The sequence below is a fragment of the Stegostoma tigrinum genome, chromosome 11 (genome assembly GCF_030684315.1).
Source record: "Stegostoma tigrinum isolate sSteTig4 chromosome 11, sSteTig4.hap1, whole genome shotgun sequence".
Classification (NCBI taxonomy): Eukaryota; Metazoa; Chordata; class Chondrichthyes; order Orectolobiformes; family Stegostomatidae; genus Stegostoma; species Stegostoma tigrinum.
The window spans coordinates 61,523,096-61,545,869 of NC_081364.1; the positions used below are offsets into that span (position 1 = coordinate 61,523,096).

General features: G+C 44.0%; 1 protein-coding gene across 5 annotated transcripts in view; it reads left to right on the forward strand.

Annotated features, from left to right (window-relative positions):
* Positions 1-22,021, forward strand: part of srgap3 (SLIT-ROBO Rho GTPase activating protein 3) — a 237,063-nt gene extending 215,042 nt beyond the window's left edge. For 4 of the 5 annotated variants that reach the window (XM_048548214.2, XM_048548213.2, XM_048548218.2 and 1 more), the window contains 3 exons: positions 4,473-4,622; positions 5,747-6,074; positions 8,784-22,021. In XM_048548214.2, the coding sequence (XP_048404171.1) occupies positions 4,473-4,622; positions 5,747-6,074; positions 8,784-9,203 (898 nt within the window). In that variant the 3' untranslated portion in view covers positions 9,204-22,021. Of the gene's footprint in view, positions 1-4,472; positions 4,623-5,746; positions 6,075-7,406; positions 8,703-8,783 lie in introns of those variants that run through there. The other variant, XM_048548217.2, reaches the window with a different exon arrangement.
* The last annotated feature ends 753 nt before the right edge of the window (positions 22,022-22,774 follow it).

Sequence of the window (22,774 nt, forward strand, 5' to 3'; positions counted from 1 at the left end):
AAAGGTCCTTGGTCAAGTGAGCACGACTAGGCCATTCCAATGCTAACGTTTTGGCACAACTTGACAAACAACCTCAAGGGAGGCCACAGGATGGTTGATGTAGGAAATGGAATCTTACACAATGGAACCGGAGCTGGACACTCTTAAAGAGGAGAAACACTGTCTCATTACCTACCTTCAAAATGTTTTACAGGACATTGCACAATTATTGTAAGTTAGAGTCTACAGTAAAGAAGCAGCCCCCTTCTCTCTCCCCCCCCCCCCCCCCCCCCCGACCTTATCTATCTTTGATCGTGTTTCTGCTCCACTTGAATCTCCTTCCACTGCTCTGCATCCCACCCCATTGACGTCTCCCTTTGCTCACAGGTTTAGCCTGGCTGCTTTATCATGTCAACATTGTTTGCTTCAGTGGGTTTATGTCACTGTTGCACCAGTGATATCTTTGATTTGATGCACAAACCAGATTTGGTGAAATACTCAGTCACCAGAATGTAAGCTGTGCCCTTGCGCATGGAAAATGCTTCTCACAGTCACACCCCACAGCTCAGAAAGAATCACATGCAGGACGACAGACTCTCTCGAGTTTTGAGGGTGGTGGAATTGTCATGTTCCATATGAGTTAAGTAGTTGGTCAATACCCTGATTAATGTTGGACCAGTAGATGGGTTCATGTGGCAATCTATCTGGTTTTTTTTAAGCATTCCTGCGACCTCTATATATGTTCTAGCTTATGGCGTAACTCTTGTGGAATACAACTTGCTTCCCTTTGAAGATTATATTCTACCAGAGTCCTAGCTCACCTCAGATGAGAACTGATGTCCAAGCTCAGGAGCCTGTTGCACGTGTTCAGGCCCCCTGCTGTTTGAGTTATTGCAGTTGAACATCAGGCTTGGCTTGCTAAAGCTGCTCTGTTCAGCTGTGAGTAAAATGTATGAAAGCGATATTGCAGTCTGAAATCTTTTGGTGTTGCAACTGACAGGTTTGTTACCATGGATAGTAACGAAATAGAGCTCCATGTACACTGTCTGATAATAGAGAGATATCAGGTGCAAAACAAGGATCCATGTTGGCATTCAAGATGGAAGATGCCAATGCAGGGCATGTCAGCCCCAGTCTAAGCATTTAGCTTATGGTGTGTGGACTGCACCACTTTGTGCCAGTTTCCTGAAAACCCCTCGTAAGGGATGATATTTGCACTTACACCAGTGTAAATCTTGACATTTAGTGCATATTGTCCATTCCTTTTGGCAAATATCAATCAGTTGGAGGGAAAGGTTTCCGTTTTTTTCTGACAGCATCCATGTGGCATGGCTGCTGTCTGACTGAGGTCTGTAAAGCTGTAACACTGTGGTTACCTCTTGGATTTCGATGACATTCTTTCATGACATGAATGGAACCTTGGAAACTTCTTAAACATTGTTCCTTGTTGGGTTTGTCTTCACATGCTCCTGTGGAGCACCGTGTTACACTTTTGGGTTTCTCTGCATGATTGGATTTCCTGCACATTTTAGCCCAACGTCCTCTTGTGAAGTCTCGTTTGCATATACCGCAAAGTTCACGACACTGTCTTGGTGGGACAAGCTACACATCATATAATATGTTCCACTGAACCTGTTGATGGCTGCAATACTTGTTCTAGAGTCAAACACTTGTGGGTGCTCATGCCTTGCTACAGTTGCATTGAACTTGCATCCTTATTCTAGTGGCACATCGATGGCATGTTCCGTTGGTTTCTTGTAAAGATTTGTTTGGTCTGAATTGTGTGATCAGTTCCATAAGAGTTCAGCTAAATCACCTTTGGTGAAATTATATTTCATGCCATTGCATTGATACCTTCCCGCATATTACTCGATTGTTTCACCTGGCTGTTGGCATATGATGTGAACTCAATAGATACTCTGCATTCAACTCAAACTTTAAGTTGATCAGCTAAAATACGAAACCTTTTGTCGGGATCTTTCCAGGTTATCTTCAGAAATATTGGAGGATTTTATTCTTCTCGCCCTTTGGTGCCCAAAGTGAGAAGACTTTTAACTACCCGTTCTTCTTTGTCAGATGTCTACTGATCCATGAAGATTGATGCTTTCTTTAAATAGCTAAAGTTCTGACAGAATGTTACTGGAATGCCAGTCTGGTTCTGGTAAGATGGCAGCGGAGTAGGGCTCGTCCGCTTGTGCACTTTTTGTTTCTTTTCTTTGTTTTCTTGTCTTGCTTTTTTTCTTCTTGTACTCGCACCCTGTGAAGAGCTCAGTCACGGCGACAGCAACAATGATGGTGGCTGGGCCCAGCGCAGACCCTTGGTAAAAGATGGCAGGAGAGGATTTGATGGAGGGCTGAGCCTGGGACCTGGCATCAGCACCAGCGGAGGTGACACCTGCAAGGTAGGCCCAGCGCCACAAGATGGTGCCTGAGAATAGGCGACTTCGACATTGGTTAGGTCCGGCGCTGGTGGGGTCAAATCAATGGCAGATTGGGCACCACGGTAATGGCAGAGAAGGCAGCATCTGCAGTCGGTGTCAGAATGGTCCTCAAGCTGCGGCCATGCGGTCAGTCTGAGCTGATGCTCCTGGAATGGACTTTGATGTAGGGGTGTTGGTGGGCCTGGACCTGTTGTGGAAACCCCCACCCTCCTCCTCCTCCCCCCCCCCACACACACACACACACACACACACACACACACACACAATGTTGAGCAGAGCACAAGAAAGGAAGAAGATGAACTCTGTTTTAGCTCACATTTAAGTTCTTCTATCTTAATTTCAGTCTCGTATCTTAATATCTTCTGTAAGTAAAATTGGTGCCAAAGTACAACATATTACACTTTTCATTATTTATTTGTTATATACAAGTGACAGTAAATCATTCGATTCAATCTACAGTTGTGTGTTTAGTTTTCATCTTCTTGCTCTAAAATGCCAGTGTAAGAATCTGTATTGCAGTGTCATGCTTTTCTCTATTTTTGGTGACTTCTCTACTTTGTTTTATATTGCATGTTGCCCATTTTAGAGGTGCAGGCCTGTAGTAATAGGTTTGTATCTGTAGGTGGCATTCGCACCATAAAAGGGGAGGTTAAGAGGGCTTTTTTTTATTTCCATGTGATTTTCAACTGACGTCTGTACACTGGTAAGCCTTTTTAATGTAGAAAACCATCTTTTTTGTGTGTTTTTAAGCTGCATTTTTTTCTAGGGGTGTTTCTGTGTTGGCCTTTCAGGACCGCTTAAGATGGTATTTATATTTGCAAATTGAATCAGCGATGATCTCTCGTGTTCTGTTTTCTTAGCGAGTAAGGTAGAGAAATTGCTGCTTCAGTACAGGTTTGTGCCTTTTGGTTGTAGTTGTAACTTCAGCTCTAAACTCCGACAGATTGATGGACAATTGCGAGGAAAATGTCACCTTTTCAGTCTGTAGCAGCTACTTGCTACCAAAAACCCATGACCAATGACATAGAATGTCATAGGTGGACAATTGTACATACTGGTGAGAGACAACTGATGATAGCTACCAATAATTATCTTTTAGTGCTCACTTACAGCCAATAAATGACTGTCACAACTAGCTTATAGTGTCCAGCTACTCCCAGCAGAATGCCATTATGTTTTGCTATCCATTCTGACCTTCTTAGCAAATACTACGTAGACTCAAGTCATTTTTAAGATAGATATCATGAGCTTCTTTTGCAATAATATTTATGTAACTATACAAACTTACACAGTCGGTATCCTGTACTTAGTGATGTTACTGTACATTTCATAACTGACTGACTACACTTCCCATTATACAGACAGTGACTGAAGGTGAGGGTGATACCTTCATATCAGGACATTACATGTTGTGGCGTCAAGTAACTGAGGTAATGTATGGTGCCTGTGTGGTCCAAAACATGTCATAATACCTCAGGTATACTGCACAAAGAGGTAATGAATCCCCCAGTTGTATTTTGACATTGGATCTTCCCTGCCCCCCCACTCCCCAACCTGTTCTCTGTTGCATTCTACACTTCTCTGTGATCAATCTTAAATGATGCCAAATAGCTGTATGGTTGTTCAGCCCTTCAAGTAAAGCAGTAAGTGGCCATTATTATATTATCATTAGCATGTGAGCAAGCTCTGGTTCAACGGGTAGTACCCCCACCTCGAAGTCAGAACATTGTGGATTTGAAGACCACACCAGAGCCCTAAGCAGAAAAATCTAGGTTGAATCTCAGTGTAGTACTGAAGGAGTGCGGCAACTATTGGAGGTGTCATCTTCAGATAAGACATTAAACTGAGGCTCCCTTTGTCCCAATCAAAGATCCCAAAACAAATTCATTGTCACTTTGCTGTTTTTGGGAATTTGCTGTGAGAAAATTTGAGCTAAGAGATAAACTCTTCCCTGTCAAGGGCTTTGAAATGTCAAGGAAGACACTGTATAATTGTGTGTATTATTTTTCGCTTCAAGTCGAGCAGTAAATGACCTTTGCCTTCTGTCTTCAGGGACGATGCCTTCTCGGACAGCTTGAGCCAGAAGGCGGACAGTGAGGCCAGCAGTGGCCCACTTCTGGATGACAAAGCCTCTTCAAAGAATGACCTCCAGTCCCCGTCTGACCACTTGCCAGAGTTTTCCTTTGGTGGGATCCTGGGCAGGTATGGGCTTCCTTTCCTTGGGTAAAATAGTTGTGCGTGTTCAATAAATGGTTTCAAATGTGGTCTGCCTGATAGAAAGAGGGGACAATTAACGGAGTAGTGTGGAGAGGCAGTGGAACTCAACATTCTCAACGTGACGTTTGTCATAGAGCCATACAGCATGGAGAACCAACCCTTCGCTCCAACTCGTATATGTTGACCAAGTTTCCCAAAATAAACTGGCCACATTTGCCTGTGTTTGGCCTATATTCCTTCTAAACCTTTCCTCTTCATGTATCTGTCCAAATGTGAAGAACAATGATAAATGTGTGGTGGTGGCTCCCACAAACGCCACAGTGAATAAGCACTTTCTCTGTATGATAGTAAAAGCTCCATGAAGCAAGCTTGGATCCTTAGATTGGCTGTAAAGCACCAAAGATAGCCTCTGTGCCTCTTGGCCATTGTAGGAAAAACACCCAATTCTCCTGATTCAGTGATATTGTGTACCAATAGGATCTGGCTAATCCACAGTGCCGCGTACAGAATTAAATAGCTGGCCAGCACTCATTGCTGATTGGCACACAAATAATAGTCTTTTGGGTGAGGTGCTAATTGCAGCAGGGAAAGTGACCACGCTCCAATAAATTAGACTTCGATATTATCAGAGGTTGTTGCTGCATCGATAGCCAGTGACTGACTAATCCCTTCATCCCAGGGTCTTGAGTCAATCCAGTGTAAGCAGTGCCTCAGAGGATAACTCTGAGTGAGATGGTTGCGGGTTCAAGCTGGATCCCAGATACCAGACCACAGAATCTAGACTGATTCTCCTGTGCAGGGCTGAGGGTGTGCTGTACTGTCATGACCTTTCTGGTACGGTTTTAGAACCGGTGCTGTGTTTTACATTCTCGAGGGAATGTAAAAGATCTTTCTTTTGAAGAAAGTGACAGAGGAGGTGTTGTGTTGTGCTGTCCTGGAGAAGTATTTATCCCTCTGAGCACCTTTTATGGTAAGCAAATTACTGTTTGAGAGAGTTTGCTTTTCACGAATTTCTGCTCGTATTTCCAACGTTCCAATTTTAGCTGTGGAAGGATGTTCTGGATTTGTCAAAGTTGCCAAATGAATGTCGATACCTGTATTTCTTTCAGGGTACGGCTGAGGTCCGATGGCGCTGCAATTCAGCGGCGTCGCAGCGGTGGGGACGCTCACAGTCCAGTCAGAGGGTCAGGGCCGGGCATCGACACACCTCCCCGGGCTGCAGCATGCCCCAGCAGCCCCCACAAGATCACTGTCAACCGGGGCAGGATGGAGAGCCCGGAGAAGAGGCGCCTGGCCACCTTTGGGAGTGCCGGCAGCATCAATTACCCAGACAGGAAGAACCTTGGAGATGGCCAACTCATGAGGCAGACGTCCACGTCCACCCGTCACAGCAGTCTCGGAGATCACAAGGCCCTGGAGACGGAAGCACTGGCTGAGGTAATGAGATCTCCCTGGCTGAGCTGAGAGGCTACAGGGAATGGTAAATTATCATAGAAACATCCCAGGGCTATCCTCGGGCGATAGGGGTCTGCCTGACGTTTATTTGGGATTGCCCTGTCACACAAAGCTGCCCTGATCGTCACGGGATAGTGAACCCAGTCTGAGAATCCAGGGCCAGTGGGTGTTAGAAAGAGCCATGGCACAGTGGATACTCTGGATCGATACAAAAAAGCCTTCCTCCGTATTTTTCCTTGCTTTACTTGACATTGGAGTACTTGATGTGGCACGATGTAGATCTAACCGTTTTCTGTAACTAGCCCATGCTGTTCCTGTCCAATGGGACTGTGTAAAAGGAGCTTTACTCTATCTAGCATGGCAGTTCTTTCTTTGGAAGCATGTCATGAGATAATTCAAATGGAGCTTGGAGCTTTACTCTTTAACTAACCCATTTCATAGCTTGCCTGAATGTTTGATAGGACATCTTTAGAGGGAGCTGTACTGTGTATTAAACATGCTATTGACCTGGATGTGTTGGATTATGCAGTACAGAGGGTTATTTACTCTGCATCCATGTTCTGTTCAATTTTGGATCTTTTAACGGTGAAGGAACTATCATCTGTATTTAACCCGCTCTGTACCTGACCCATGAGTGCTTGTTGGGGCACAAAACCGGGATCTTTACTTTCCACCTAACCTTGCAGTAGTTGACCTGGGAGTATTTGACAGGCAGTGTAAAGGAATCTTCACTCTGCATGAGCTTGCAAAACTCTCCTTGGAAGTGTTTTATGGGATGAGGTAGGGGAACATTTACCTGTATTCAACCTTTGTATCGGTTCTGAGATCACTTCATGGACTGTGTAGAAGAGAGCTTTTATTCTTTGTCTAACCGGTTCTGTACCAGTATTTGATGGGACAACATGGACAGGGATAGACTTTTTATGTATCAAATTAAGAAGTGGTAAAGGATTTTAAGACAATAGCCATCAATGTGCATGGAGCTCTTGGTAGCAGCTGTGCGGCAGTGGACTGTGTAAGTTCTGAAATTAAGCAGGTGCTTAATGGAGCAAAGGCAGTTTGGTATTAATAGGGGATTTTTACTTGTATATTGATTGGTATCTGCACAATTCAGGAAGGTAATGAACAACCTTTACGCCCGCAGTTGTTTACCAGATTACACGCAAAAGCGTGTGGGTATGCTACCTCGAGTAACTGAGCCAGATTCAGTTAACATTAACGACACATCAGATGGGGTATTAACTCATCAGTCATTAGGTACATTACATTAGTGCCTTCTGGCCACCCCTTAAATTCTCAATATTACTATTACAGGCTCTCCTGAATGAAAAGGGATCAGAACCAACCATCACGTGAATGGAACACGATGCTTAGGGGAGCAGTGAGAAGTTTTGAGAGACAACTGATGGCTTTTAGACATGGGTCCTGTACAAAAATGTAATGCACTTTCGCGAACTAAAGGCTGTGGAAGACAGGGCAGTCCATTGCATCCTTTAGGATTGTCAGACATCGCCAACCTATTGCGGCAAAGCAAGGCCAGACCCCAACATGTGCCACAGCCAGGCCGAGCAAACAGTTGACCCAAGAAGAGTACGTTAATGTGTGTAAGGACTGGCACATGTGGAATGAAACTTGTCAGCAGGTTGAACCAGACCCAGCACTCCTCTTCCTGATCCTCCCTAGACCCAAATATGATTATGCTCCTGCCTTCCAAAGGCAGCTAACTGAGGTGTTGGTTAGGGTTCCAGCCAATGGTTAGTGTTGGCTGAGGTACTGTAGCCAAAATCCAACCAGAACAGCACAGTGTGGGCCAGAGAGAGGACACAAAGTCCAAAAATTCCCAGCATTACCTCAGAACCACAGGAGAGGTACGTTCATGCTCTCACTCTTGTCTGACCAGTCACTGTGCCCCACAGCACTGTAACCAAAATCCACCAGGTGTTGAGTCTGTGGGTAAAGTATCACAGCACGTCTTGACAACTGGATATGTTTCTCAACCTTCCATCTCATCCATTCAGCCATCCACCTCCAATTATCCCCTTCTCTCCACGTAGCCACCTTCGAGGGCTTAACCCATTGAGATTCTGAGTGCTCTTCCTACCTGCGCAGTGTAGAATAGATTCCCGAGTTGATACAGATTCTAGGTCACCTGATTTAGGAATCGTTCATTCACTGTTGATCAAACAGCCTTTTCTCCCCATTTATAACAGAAACCGTTTTAAAAAAGAAACACTATAGAACAGCTTCATGATTCCCCTCCCCTAGAAGTGTTCTTATCAGCAGCCAGGACATTAACCTTTCATTGTTTTAAAAACTCGTGAAGGGTTGGCAGCCTTTGAACCATCCCAACACTGTTATCACTCCCTGGAATCAGCTTCGCAGGGGTGGGCTGGGGGTAGTGGTGGTCGGTGCATTGCTGGTGGAGGCCTCTCTACAAGGTACACTGGTTATTGCATGTTATCATGTACCTTATCCTGTATATTCTGTACTCAATAAATGTAACTGCTCGATAAACTTCCTGTAACCAAAAGATTTGCAATAAAATTTATTTTTGTGGGGGAACAAAAAAGGAGCTTTTTCTTTTCAAACGTTTTCCAGGACTTGGGAATGTTTTGTTTATTTTTCGTCTTTGTTTTTCTTTCTCTTGGCGCTGCTACTGAAGAATAATTTTCAGTTTTGTTTCTGGCCCAGGACATTGAGAAGACCATGAGCACCGCGCTCAACGAGCTGCGCGAGCTGGAGAGGCAGAACACAGTGAAGCAAGCCCCCGATGTGGTGCTCGACACCCTGGAGCAGATGAAGAACCCGCAGCCAGGTGCCATCAACTCTGAGCCAGCCAGCCCACTCCACACCATCGTTATCCGTGACCCCGACGCCGCCATGAGGCGCAGCTCCAGCTCATCCAGCGAGATGATGACCACCTTCAAGCCGGCCCTGTCGGCCAGGCTGGCAGGCTCGCAGCTCCGGCCCCCGCCCACGAGGCCCGCCAGGCCTGTGATCCAGCACCGCTCCAGCAGCAGCGGCAGCAGCTCCGGGTTAGGCAGCCCGGCCCTCACCCCCACTGAGAAGGTGTTTCCTAACGGCGCATCAGACAAGTCGGGCACCATGTGACCTGAGCCGGCCTGGCTTCTCTCTCTCTCTCTCTCTCTCACACACCCATGACAGAGGAGGCAGCTTTGGCCTACTTGGCTGGGAGGGTCTTGGGCCTAACATCCAGTCTGGAATGCCACCTGGATACAGGAAGGAAGCCTTCCAAGATTAGAACTGCTTTATTCCCTTCCTTTTTTTAAAAAAATAAGAAAAAGATATATATACTTGAAGTAAACATGCAGCAGTTATTTCTCCTAGTGAAACGGGGGTTGCCCATAGCAACAAGTCAGCACTGGAAAATATATCCACACAAAAATAGATATATAAATATAAAGAAAAGGACTCCATTTCAGGGTGACTTGGGACACCAACCCTTTCTTCCGTGAGCTCAGGCGAGCTGCCAACCAAGCAATACCAGGGGATTGTCTTCATGTGAGTGAAGGGCAGACACAAGGAAAAGAAAAAAGGGGAGAGCAGAGGAGGAGGAGTAAAAAGAAAAGGAGGATGCATTGTCGCGGCTTGCTGTTGAGCCGTGACTGAAGAAGGTTAGCCGCGTAGGCCTGGAGTTAGGCCTTTTTTGCCCTGTGGGGGGCCCACTCGTCCGACTGTTCAGGTTTCATGCTGCAGGTCAAACTCGTCCTGCACCTGGGATCGACGTGTATGTACATAGAGGAGGACAAATAAAACCTCGGTCCTGCTGCTGCTTCAGTGAGCGGAGGCGAAGTATAAATATTGTAGCACAGTATTACAGTTCAATAATTAATAAATAATGCAGTTGTTACTCAATGCAGCATAACAATAATATGGAAATTAGGCAGAGTCTGTGGTTAAAATATGTAGTTTAACTTATCCTACCTTTTGTGAATTAATCAATGTAGTATTCTTTTTGTAAGAAGATGTTTTCGATGTACAAAGTGTTACTAAAACAGGCAAAGGGACTACGTGACATTTGAAATCCCATCATCTCACTTGACAAATACACATTGTCATTATGGTTCGGTATATGCTGGAGTGGGAGGGTGTGCTATTTTGGGGGATGGGATGTGGATTGATAATTTCTTTATGGCTAACCCTAGCTGTTGCGAGTGCCCAGTGTGGGGAAAAGTACCCTCAAAGGTGAAAGGTAACAGGGTATCTTCAATACACATTCCTCCCCCACCAATTCAGTATTGAAACAACAAATTTACATTGCAAACACTGTTCACACTAAATGTGTAAAGACTACAGGGTGGCAAATTTTGAAGTGGATGGATGGAAAGTGAACTTTAGCTGGTCACTGATCTTTTTTCCCCACATTACGAATGTGGGACAAAGAAGTGTCCCCCGGTCTGTGTTTCTCTATTCAAGCTGGGATGGCTATGCGACTGTGTTCTTTTTTTGTGGGCGTTTGTTCCCAAGAGTTGACCCATGTTGGGAGCGAGTGCTGGTCCTCCACTATCTCATTCAGCTCTCTTCCTGGACAGCGAGTGAATTAGTATAGACAGTTTGACTGTGGAGACTGTTGTGTAATCAGCACGTGTGTTTATCCATTGTGTGTGTGTGTGTGTGTGGCTGGATGGGCAGTAGTGCTGCTCATGATGCCCTAACCACCACCTACTAGCTGAGGGACATTGAGGCCAAGAGTACTGCCGAACTTGGGTACCTCAGCACCATTATTCCAGGTTTATGAGATTTGTTGACCACTGCACTGACCACATCTGGCTTCAGTAGCACAGGATGTGACAGTGATATGTTGTAAACACTCAATTATAACTTTTTAGAGTATTTGGAAAGCATTTATTAAAAAAGAATTATTCTGCCATGAGATTTGGGCGTCACTGGTTTGGCCAGAATTTATTGCCTTGGTGAAGGTGGTAGTGAGCTGCCTTTTTTGAGATCACGTGCTGTAAACAGACCCACAATGCCATTAGGGAGGGAATTCCAGGGTTTGACCCAATGACAGCGAAGGAGGAGCACTTTCAGATGGTGGTGTCCCCATGTATCAGGTAAAAAGAAGTCTTGGTGAGTTGCTGCTGTACATTCCGTAGGTGGTACACAGTGCTACTGCTCAGCATCGGTGGTGCAGAGAGTGAAAGTTCAAGCTTGCTGGATGGGGTGCCAGTTAAGCAGGCAGATTTGTCCTGTGATGCACTGAGCTCTTGACTGTTGTCAGATTTACAGTCAAGTTGTCGCACAAAGACAAACAGAAACCTGGAACTCCCTCCCTCACAAAAGTTTATGGATAATGGGAGCAAATAAAATTCACATGGAGAGGGACAGACTTTTGTCAGCTTGTGTTACGGAATCAAGGCAAGTTGCAGAAGTTAAAATACAAATCAGTGGTGATCTAATGGAATAGATTGAATGATTTTGAATGGCGCTGTCCAGTTTCTAAGTTGTTAGCTGCTACCAATTGAAGAACATACTAGTAAACTGCAGGTGGAAATGTCATTTTGTAAAAGACATCTTACGCTGTTTGAGAAAACTGTTTTCTCTCAGCTTATGATTTTTCAGAGGGGTTTCTTGTAGTGTAGTGGTGGTGTGACTACCTGTATGTCAGGAGATGTGTCTTAACACATCTGAAGTGACTGATATAAAAATATTTCATTTGATTTTTCATCTGTGAGCCAACACAGAGGTGCTTCTCACTCCTTCCCCTTTACCACCACACACCATTAGCATGATTCCTAATGATAATCGCTTTGTACCACAACAAGGTCACAGTACTGACTCAGTATTTCTGTCTCTCGATAGTCATCGCAAACACTGTGAGGTGTTTTTACTATGTTAAACAGTAATGTAAACAGATAATATTTGACACTACTGTAGAAGAGCAATGCTAGGACTGGTTGGCAAAAACTTGCTCAAAGACAGAGAGAGAGAGAGGTTTTGAGGAGTGTCTTTAAAAAGAGGAGAGATAATCAGACAGGGATCTCCCTGAGCAGCGCAGAGCTGTTCATCACGACTCCTGCTTTCATTCTGGGTGTCATTCAGTAGATTTAAGGAGAAATCTATTGCATGAAGGATTGCCACCCTAGTTGTAAATATTCCTGGAAATTTGATCTTACGGCCTTCTGCTGTTAACAGCCCATCCCTCGCAAAAGAGCCCTGAGACCACGCCTCCTTCCCACCTCAGTTGAGAATGAACAATTTATTTTCATAATTCAACTAACATTTCTGCTTCCTGGATCTCCTCAGACCTGAAGATTAATCCTGGAAATGCCAGAATAATCCCATAGGATTAGCAATGCATACTGCGTGTTTTCATGCTGTCTCCCAGCATCCTGTGGCATACTTGTGCGAATGCCCATCTCTACAGTTCACAACCAGGAACAATTTCTGCACATGTGCCATTTCAAGTTCAGCTCACTATCACCCACCCTCAGACCACACACAGATCCATGAGCTGTCATGTAACAGGGTCACCACCCTTCATTGCAGAAGTGCCCTCCCTGCTTTGACTTTGTCTGTAGGTTGGCAGGGGACACTAAAGTCTACTGCCAATCCCCAGTGGAGGCAATCAGCAGAACCTCCAGCATCAACCAGGGGGAGCTACGTTAACGCCTACAGTATGCTCTGCGGAACCCTGGCTGATGCTTTCCTGCCCCGTTGTTGTCGGCCCTGCCTTCATCTGTCTGAACCAGAAAGGCCACAAATCTGAGTTTACACACGGGGCCGATGGTGGAATAAGATCAAGCATTGATCATGACAAGAAGCATGTGCAGTGTCTGCCATATTGGTGAAGGAAGATAATAAGTGAGGCTGATGTGGCCTGTGTGATACGTGCAGTTGGATATACAAAAAGTGGAAGGTAACATCCTTCTTTAAGGCCATGTGGTGCAAAATGTGGGTTTCCACCAGGGTCACTTGACAGTAGCTCAGTACATACAGGCATCAGCAGAACATTCTGCTTTCTATGTATGGTTTTCACATTGGACGGCACATTTAGCTTTTGTCTCTCTTGATGGAGGTCCTTTATGGGTCAAACCATCAGCCTATAGAGAGTAAGAGGGTAGTATTCTCAATTTTGCGGATCTTTAGGTGAGTCTCTGGAGTTACTTTCAGGCTTGGATGCATTGGACTTTGTCAACAGGAAGGAATATGGTAGTACAAATCTGTTTCTGTAACTCAGTGCTGAGCTGACAAAAAACATTCCCAGGGAATCCAACAGACAGGCAAGTGTCTAAAGAGAAAGAGAGAGAGACCAATTTTTATCACAGTGGGGCTACAGGACTCCAGAATGGATAGTGTTGCAGAGTATTCAGCCTGAGCTGACTCCCACCTGACTGCTGTGTTCTAAAGAAAATGTCATTTTCAACTCTCAATCAAGCTTGTTTTAAGACTGATAAGCACAAAATTGACCTTGGAGCCTCAAGCAAAAAGCATTAGAGCAGGATGTGTGGATCAACAGACAGGCAAAGGACTGCAGATGCTGGAGATCTGAGCTAAAAACAGAAAGTGCTGTGAAACCTCAGCAGCTTTGACAGTATCTGTGAAAAGAGGAACAGAGTTAATGTTCCAGGTTGCTGCTGTTTTGTCAGAAATGGAAGAAGTTAAGACACATAACATTTGTATAAACAAGCAAAGGCCCAGGGAAGAAGCGAGTTGCGGACGGAGCATGTGTAGCAGTTAAAAGAGATCATTCAGCAACCCATTTCTGGAGAGGGTGGGAATGCAGGGCAAGGGCATTTCTTTTACATCTGTCAACAATGCTAGGGCTGCTACAAATTATAGAAGTTCCCATAAATGTTCATGTACTCGGACACCAGCATTCAAACAAACCTACACAAATCATCAAACCTGCTCAGGTCTGTGATTGACAACAGAACCTCAGTAAAGATCTGGGACAGTGGATAAGATGTGTCCCCCCCCCATCCCCGCTCGCCTTCACAGTTGATGACTTCTGCTGGGGCATGGTCCAACTGGAGTGATTCTTACTGAGATGGGGTCCCATAGGTACTACTTCCTTCTGGGATACAGTTCCCCTGATGGTAACTCCTACATGGTCCAGGAGCTTCGGTTCCTGACCCAGTTGACCATTCCTGTGTGAAAATTCAAACAACTCCCTGCAGCCGATATCAGGAAGACAGAGGAGGAGGGTTGGAAGGATGGAGGAGGGATTGATGGTACAGCTTCCTCTCTGATTGTATTACTAACGTGTTCTGTGGCTTCTGGTGACAGACCTATACAACAGTAATCTTTAATGCTTTACGTGGCACTTCTGCCCCCATAAAGATTCCAGTGTCAGGCAGGGTGCCAAAGAATCTGAGCAACTAAACTGATGAGATTGTATTGGACCATGTAAATACATAATTGCCTGAATTCAGTTTGCAATAGGGAAACCTTGCTGATTGGAGACTCATTGACGATTTGTGACCTGTGTCTGAATCTGCCCATTGTTAAAATCACCCAACATCATATCCACTGATATCTCATGTAAAATCTCTAATGCAGCAATTAACAAAATGACTGGAAGGAAGAGAAGCTGGCATTTATCTCCTTCAAGGGCTATTTTTAATAGGGTGTTCACAGTGCTAAATCTTTTTGTTTGTAGTTTGGGCAATTAGCAAAAGAACCAAGGGAGAGGAGGAGGAAATAATTTTGTTTTAACGTTAAGAGGTGTACTGATCTGGGCTGTGCTGCTTGAAGGATGTGGTGGGTGTAGATTCAATAGTAATTTTGGGCTAAGATAATAAAATGTGAGGCTGGATGAACACAGCAGGCCAAGCAGCATCTCAGGAGCACAAAAGCTGACGTTTCGGGCCTAGACCCTTCATCAGAGTAATTTTGGGCAACTGGACTTGTATTAAAAGGGAAAACATTCAGATCCAAGTGAAAAGAGTAGATGAAGTGAATTGGAACTTTCAAAGACTAGCACAATGGAAGATCTCCATCTGTGCTGTAAAATTGTGTGACTATATAATAGAGACTGTACAGAACAAATATCTGGGGCTATCCTTGGTGTTCGTCAAGCCAGTTAAAGCTGATCAAATTTAGTCACCTTGGCATCAAACCACTGATGTTCATTAGAGAAGATGAGGAGTCTGGAATCATTGAATTTGGAGAAACTTGAATTGGATGGTCCAGAAAGAGAGAAGATAAGGGTGGGGTGGGGGTTGGATCCTTGCTGAGATTATTGCAATATCAAACAGTTCAAGCGAAGGAAACCATCATTTTAAACTTAGGGTCAGAAAGTGTAAATTTGACTTCAGTTGAATGTAAGAGAATTCACAAGGAGACCAGGAAGTGTTTGTTCACCAAGTCAGTTAATAAATATGCAGAAGAAATGTTTTTAAAAAGTTTGAATTTAAAACATAGCTTCAGTAAGAAAGTGAGGGGATGTAGGATTCAGTGGGACAGCAAAGGATAGTGGGCAGATTGAGCTGAAAGATTTTTTTTTGAATCTGGACTTTTATTATGTTCTCACAAGAAGGCTTGGACACAGCAGCCGAGGGTTCCAAATACCACTCCAAATGAAATCAACTAAACCCCACAGACTTGGCCAGTATCTGTGGGGGTGGGGTGGGTGGGATCACTTTGATCAGAAGGCCTGGGTTCCACTCTAGTCATTGCTTTTACCAACCGGAGTCCTGCCTGTATAATGAAGCGATTTACAGGAGATGTTTTGAGCTCTCAAGGGAAGAAAAACGCATTTATTTTAATTCATTGTCCAAATCGGGGATTTCTGGTGTGCCCAAAATTTCTTGCCAGTCATGATCTGCCCTAGCAAGGTGGTGGGAGCACAACCTCTTGAGAAACAGCTTGACACCACTAAGTGGCTTGCTGTGCCGCTTCAGGCAGTTGACCCAGATGGGTGTAGGACTGGAGTTACGTAGAGGCCAAACTGGTTAAAAACAGCAGGTTTCCTTCTCCAATGGACATCAGTGACCCAACTGGACTTTTAAAATAATTCATGATATAGTTAATAGAAACCGTCTCTATTCTATATTAAGAAGAATTCATTCAACCTCTGTCACAAGAGAATTTGAGCTCATGTGCATCTGTATTATTGACCCAGGCTATCTTGTAGATCGTCCTCCAATATAACATTATAATGTCCATTAGCCATTACATTGCCATTCTCATATGTATGGGGGGAGGTGAGAAACTACCAAAAGATGGTATTCCACAAAACAAGCATTCTTTCTCATAGGTAAGCTGCCTCGGAGTTTCTCTTGCCTGTTGTAGTCTCGTACATAGTGTTCATAGCGATCAAAAATAGGCTGTAAGTTATGTCTAACAAACAGTTGACTGTTTTCAAATCAAGAGGAGATAGGATTAGACGATTCCACTCACCAAGACTTTGCACTTAGTAGCTAAGTAGCTTGATGTTAATCACAATGCAAATGTCTAACTTGTAAATGGTAAATGATGTAGTGACTGTATGGAGTGATGTCCCTCCACATACATGGAGGTTAACAGTAATCTCACTTCTGTGTTAATTAAACTCCATTGATTTCTAATTTATTTTTTTAAATATCCTTCAGACATGGACATTTTATTCTTTTGGAAATGTGAATAGATGGGTTTTTTTCCGTCTCTAAGAAGTTTGTTCATATTCTGTGTTATATAAAAAGTCTTGTTGGTCTTGTTTTATATTATATGTGAAACAGACTTGCTTTTTTTTTACAAAAAGGAATTTGCTTCTCTACATTCCTCCACCTTCTCAATGCTCAGCGATATCTTTCCCAGCCTCATTCTGTTATGTCCAGAGTCAAAGTCTGAGAGGGGGAGAACTGGGATTTGTTCCTCCTGTGTCTGGAATTCATTTTTTATTTTGTCCAACTGAATGCCAGAGCTGGCACACGAGCAGAGAGCATGTTGCTTTTTGCCATTTGCTGGTTATTTCATCCCTTGCGCCTTCGGAGTGAACTCACCATCAAAACATACTGCTTCGGAATAACCGGAACACACTGTACCTGGGAAGGTGATAAGTTCTGGCATGAACAACAGGGACAATTTAACATTCTTATTCCTGTCATTAATTCTGCCATACCATCACTCTGCAGCTTTGCACTTTCGACTCCCCCAAACAACCTTCTCCAGGCTCCTGAGGTTATGTTCTTAACAGACTGGCCAATCCAACAGTGGACTGAACCACTGCAACCACATCCAACAGGTCAGGTGGATTGGCCATGCTAAGTTGCCCATAAGAGTCCAGGGATGTGCAGGCTAGGTGAATTAGCCATGGGAAATGCAGGGTTACAGGATGGGTGGATGCTGTTTTGGGGAAGAGGTGGTATTTTAACGATGGGCCGAATGGCCTGTTTCCACACTCTTTATGATTATGCAGTACTTGCTCTCCAACTGCTATGGTGGCAGTTAATGAGGTCTTCTCCAGCAGCTCTTTAAACATGGCTCTGGATTTCCCCCCCCCCCCTCCCCCCCTCCCCCCCACTTCAACCTGAGCGATACAGGAGCCGCATGGATGGGCAATGATGAACAAGACACATAACTCAATACAACGTGTGCCCCGTTGGTGCAATTCTCCCTTTCACACAGCAACAATCAATTTTGGAGAGTTTCGGCTGACCAGTCTCGATATTGATGAGCCCTGTGGTGCGGTTTGAGGACTCTGAACTTTATTCAGGAGTTTTCAGGGGGCATTGTCACCCCTGAAGATGGTAGGAACGGTCTCTTAGGCCATCGTGTGTAACCACAAGATAGTGTGAGGCTTAACAATGCATACTTATCTTTACATGCAACATCTTTTTAGCAAACATTTCTTCTGACTCCTCTTTAATGTTCTATTTAAATGGAAGATATTTAGGCGGTTTCACTCCATCTGCAAACGGACTTCCTTCTAGGCTGTAGTGGAGTCTCTAGTGGAGTGTAAGAAGACTTTAATTAGGATTTGCTGTAAGGACTATTCTACCTTATAGCCTCTCTCGCATATACCAATCTGGGAATGCATGATGCTGTCATCACAGAATGAGAAGTATTCTGTTCCAGTCACACCTAGGTCAAAACTATGTCTTGTGGTTGGAAACCACTAGCTGGCTCATGTTTGCATCTCATTCTGGTCCCTCATTTATGATGCTTGTTCATTCATAGTCTAAGGCAAGCAGAGTAGGGTCTTGATTTTGAGCCAACAGAAATGTGTAGAGCCGCAAGCAACTGGACTGTCTGTATTCATTGCCAGTGGGAGCCTGCCTGAAGAACAGATTAAATTAATGGCACCTTTTGTTGAAGGAACTGGGTTTTCTCCTTCTCATCCTCCTTGGTGAAAGAACCAGGAGGCAAATGACAATATAATTTTGCACACAGCTGGAATGCACTGCCTGAAAGGCCCGTGGAAACAAATTCAGTTGTAACTTTCAAATAGAGAATTGGCTCTACACAAAAGAGAAAATGGCAGGGCTCTTGAGGAAGAGCAGGGAAATCAGTAAGGAATAATTTAACAGCTTTCTCTAAGTAAAGACCCATTCAAGATGGGCCAAATGGCCTGCACTGCTGTGTCTTTCAGGGTTTTGCCATGCTGCGCATTTTATACAATCACAGAATTGTTACAGCACGGAAGGAGGCCATTCTCCCAGCATGTTCTTGCTATTTGGACAACAGTTTAATTCCCTTTTGAAAGCCTCAATTGAATCAATCTCCACGCATTCTTGCACAGGGCATTGCAGACCTGAACCACTCGGTGTGTGAGAAAGCTCCTCATATTTTTAATTCCTTCACAAGAGGCTGCTATCCCCGGGTGGGCCAGCATTGACCACCCATCCACATAATCACTTTTTTACTTCTTTCATCGATTACTTTTTAAACCTGTGAACTCTCATTCTCACTCCATCCAGAAATTGGGAAATGTTTCTCATTGTCCTAGTCTGTGCTGCCCTCTCATGATTTGAACACCGTGGTCAAATCTCCTTTCTGCTAGTTTTCTTCAAGCAGAATGGTCCTAACTGCTCCAACCACTTTTCATATTGGAAGTTCCTCATTCCTTGAACTATTCTTCAGAATCTTTTCGCCTTCGCATCCTCCTTAAAGTGTGGAACCCAGAATTGGATGAAATACTCCAGCCGAGGTCAAATTAATGTCTTGTACAAGTCCAGCATTACTACTTTTCTTGTCTCCCTGTGGCCCTAATAATAAGGCTTAGGGTGTTGTACGCTTTATGCAGTGCTCTCTCAACCTGATCTGGTTGCTTCAGTGATTTAAATACATCTTCGCCCAGGAACTTCTATAAGTATAAGAATAGTTATTGATTTGATATATTCACAACAGTACTGCTCAACCAACCCTAGCACTGATATTGCATGGGGTGAGACTCTTACATACTTACACCCTTTACTTCTGTGGCTTCCTTTTCACATATACAGAATTTTTTGAAATAAGGCCCATGCCACAGCGCTCTGTACAACCAGAAGATGCATGCAGAAGGAGAAAAGGATGAGTAGATTTGGCAAACAATGTCCAACACATCCCTCGTCGTTTGGCTTTTTATGTTTGGTCTTCAACAAAGGTCTTGGCAAAAAAGCAGCAACCACTTTCAAATGAAACTGGATTGGAGGAATGATTTGTTATAAGGGCTTGCATCCAATGTGCAGTACAAGTGGTCCTGGACCACAACAAATTTCCCAGTGTGTGCAACCTTACAGTGCTGAATTGTCCATGAGCAAATTCCAGTTGTATGGAATCACTGAGGGGTGAAATAAGATGCATTCTCATTCCTGACTAAACAGGGAAATCATGGCACTTCCACAGAGTTGGGAGTTTTCCTCTCCCTTATTACATTGCTAGTATACCATACTAACAATTAACATGCAATCCTTGGAAGTTACCCTGCCTAGTTCCTGCAACCACTTTCAGCCTGCGCTTAGCCACTGAGCATTAGACTCTCAGAAGGGGTCTCAATCCCAATTGTTTCTTTATTTGCCCTTTCCGTAAAGGGAGATCCAAAGTGCTAACTTGAATGTTGCCTCAAAATGTCTTGAGTTCTGATTTACATACTGTCAACCTCCTCATTTCCTTCCTAAGAAAGCCCAGCATGGGCATGGACATTGTAATTATTTTTAGTCCTCTTGCTCAGGAACATCCCTGAGGAAAGTGGGACGAGAACTCAGATTTTCTGGCATAAAGGTGGGAACACCGCCACTATTGTGCCAGACCGTGTTTCAACTCAGCAATGAATTGGGAGCTTGACAAAGTTCAGTGACAGAGTAGTTTCTGTTAAAAGTCCTAGAAAACACAGACTTGGAACAAGTTTCTCTTTTATCCCTCTACGTTGTGTGTCTCTCTCACACATTATTGAAGGTTATAACATTAATTAATGCAGTTTGCGTAGGTTAGACATTTCAGATCTTCATCCCATATTATAGGCTGATGTTAGAGTGCAGCACCGAAGGTGTGCTATCTTTCAAGTGAGGCACTAAATGCTGGTCTTAACGTGTGTTACATGAGAGTGTAAAAACAACCCATGACACAAGTTGAAGAAGATCATGTTCATCGTCCATCACTCAACCAGCATCACACCAACAATGTGCTCTTGACTTTACAGCCATTATCACCAAACCAGCTTCTGTTTGAGCAATTCTTCCTGGGAAATCAGACTGGTGAGGTAATTATACATGGGCATGTTATCATGCCATTTGGAAAAAGGATCTTTCTCATCAAGCTTCTGCTGTTTCAAAGTGCCCAGATCACCAGGTGAAGGGGCCCACTTGACTCCCAAAATATAAACAATACTTCTGTTTATGCAGCACCTTCAGCATGTTTTGTCAAAAGGTGACATTAAAAATACCAGACTGTTGCGATGGAGACAGATGCAGTATCTGCTCTGGGGGACAGCTGCACCCCACAAACATCATAAATTGTTCACCTTTAATGATATCCATCCCTATCACAACACTGTTTATGTGCTGCCCATCATTTTTTCCTTCCCTTGCACTTCTGTCAGGATGAAGACACAACATACATTTCTTAATGACTTCCTCAGAAAGCACTTCACATTCTACCTGATACTTTTGAAGTGTAGTGCCCTATTGGATGTAAGAAAATGCAACAGCCAAACAGCAATGAAGTAAATGAACATATAACTGTACAGTGATGTCATTGAACGTAGGCCAGGATATAAGGTAGAACTCCTGTCTTCTGCCAAAAGTGCTGTTGAAGTTTTCAGATTGAACTAAGAGAGCCATGATTTTGCATTTCATGTGAAATCTGCAAAGCACTCCATCAGTACTGAACTGAAGCCCTGATTCAAAGGCAAGCACTACCGCTTGGTATTTGCAAATGTCTCTGGGTGAAGTCAGAGCAGGTAGTTCCTGCTTTCTCAAAAATAAACCTGAGAGAACCCAGAAACCAAAGTATTGCATTCCCTAAAAGGCATACATAATCTTTCACCCAGATCAAAAAGACCCAGATTACCCACGGTCATCCACAGCAAGCCTGTCTCACACAGTTTATTGAGGATATGAATTATTACCACATCCATGTGTGTGGTTGGGATTGAAGGTCCCCTCCTATGTAATGGCACTGCACTTTCCTTTTGCAACCTGAAATGTATATTTTGTAAAATAAGACATGTATAGGGCAACAAGAGAATTAACAGATCCCCACGCACACCACAATGGTATATGGCATTACCTTCCTGATTGGATAGACTAGTAGCACCGAGCTCTGCACTTGGTTGGTTCTCACTGTACCAAGCGGCTGCAGGGCTTTTAATAGGCTGTCCTTTAGTGATGTTTGATGCTGATCTTCTGATTGGATTATTATCTGTACTGTCTGATGATGTCATTGATGGTAGAACATCTGATTGGATCTTCTGTGATGTAATTTGATGTCATCTGCACCAATCCGTTGATCAGAGAGGACATTAATTCTCACTAATCAAATAAAATGGCTTCCCTTTCCTCTGGGACTGGTGTCTGGCTGATTTATTTTTCTCCTCAGTTTCAGACTTTTCTTCATTTCATTATCTGATCTCAATATTGATGGTGACAATCTGGTCAGGCAGTTCTTGCTCACAGCTGGTCCACAAATGGCCACAAGCCCCCATCTCAGGGGAAGAGATCTCAACCTGAAAATGTCCAGAAATTTGTTCAGGAAAGCGTAGTGATGAGATGAATGCAACAAGCTAATCTCAATGCTCCCGTTGACAGAAGAGTTAGCCAGCATTCACTGTTTCTGTTGACATATAAAAGGGGGGGGGGTGTGAAATTGGAGACAGCAGACAGTTGGTGGTGTTAGATTTTAAATCACAAGGGCGTGAAACCCGGGGTAAATAGCATTCCGGAAACAGACTGAAGTACACAGGATCTTGGCACAGTCTGAGGTACACAAGGTTCCCTGTACAGACTGAGATATGTGGGATTCCCGGTACAAACTGAGGTATGCAGTGTTCTCGGTACAGACTGAGGGTCACCGTGTTCCCTGTTCAGACTGAAATGTGCAGGGTTCTAGATGTTAGTGTGTTCACCAAGCTGGGAGGTTTGATAGTAAATGTTTTGCCCTCATACTAGGTGACACCCTCAGTGCTATTGTCTTGTGGTTTGGGGTTTTTGCTGCTTCTGGTAGGTGCTGGTTCCGGCTGTGTGTTGTAATGGTTGGTACATCAGGTCTAATTCAATGTGTTTGTTGATGGAGTCCGTGAATGAATGTCAAGCTTCCAA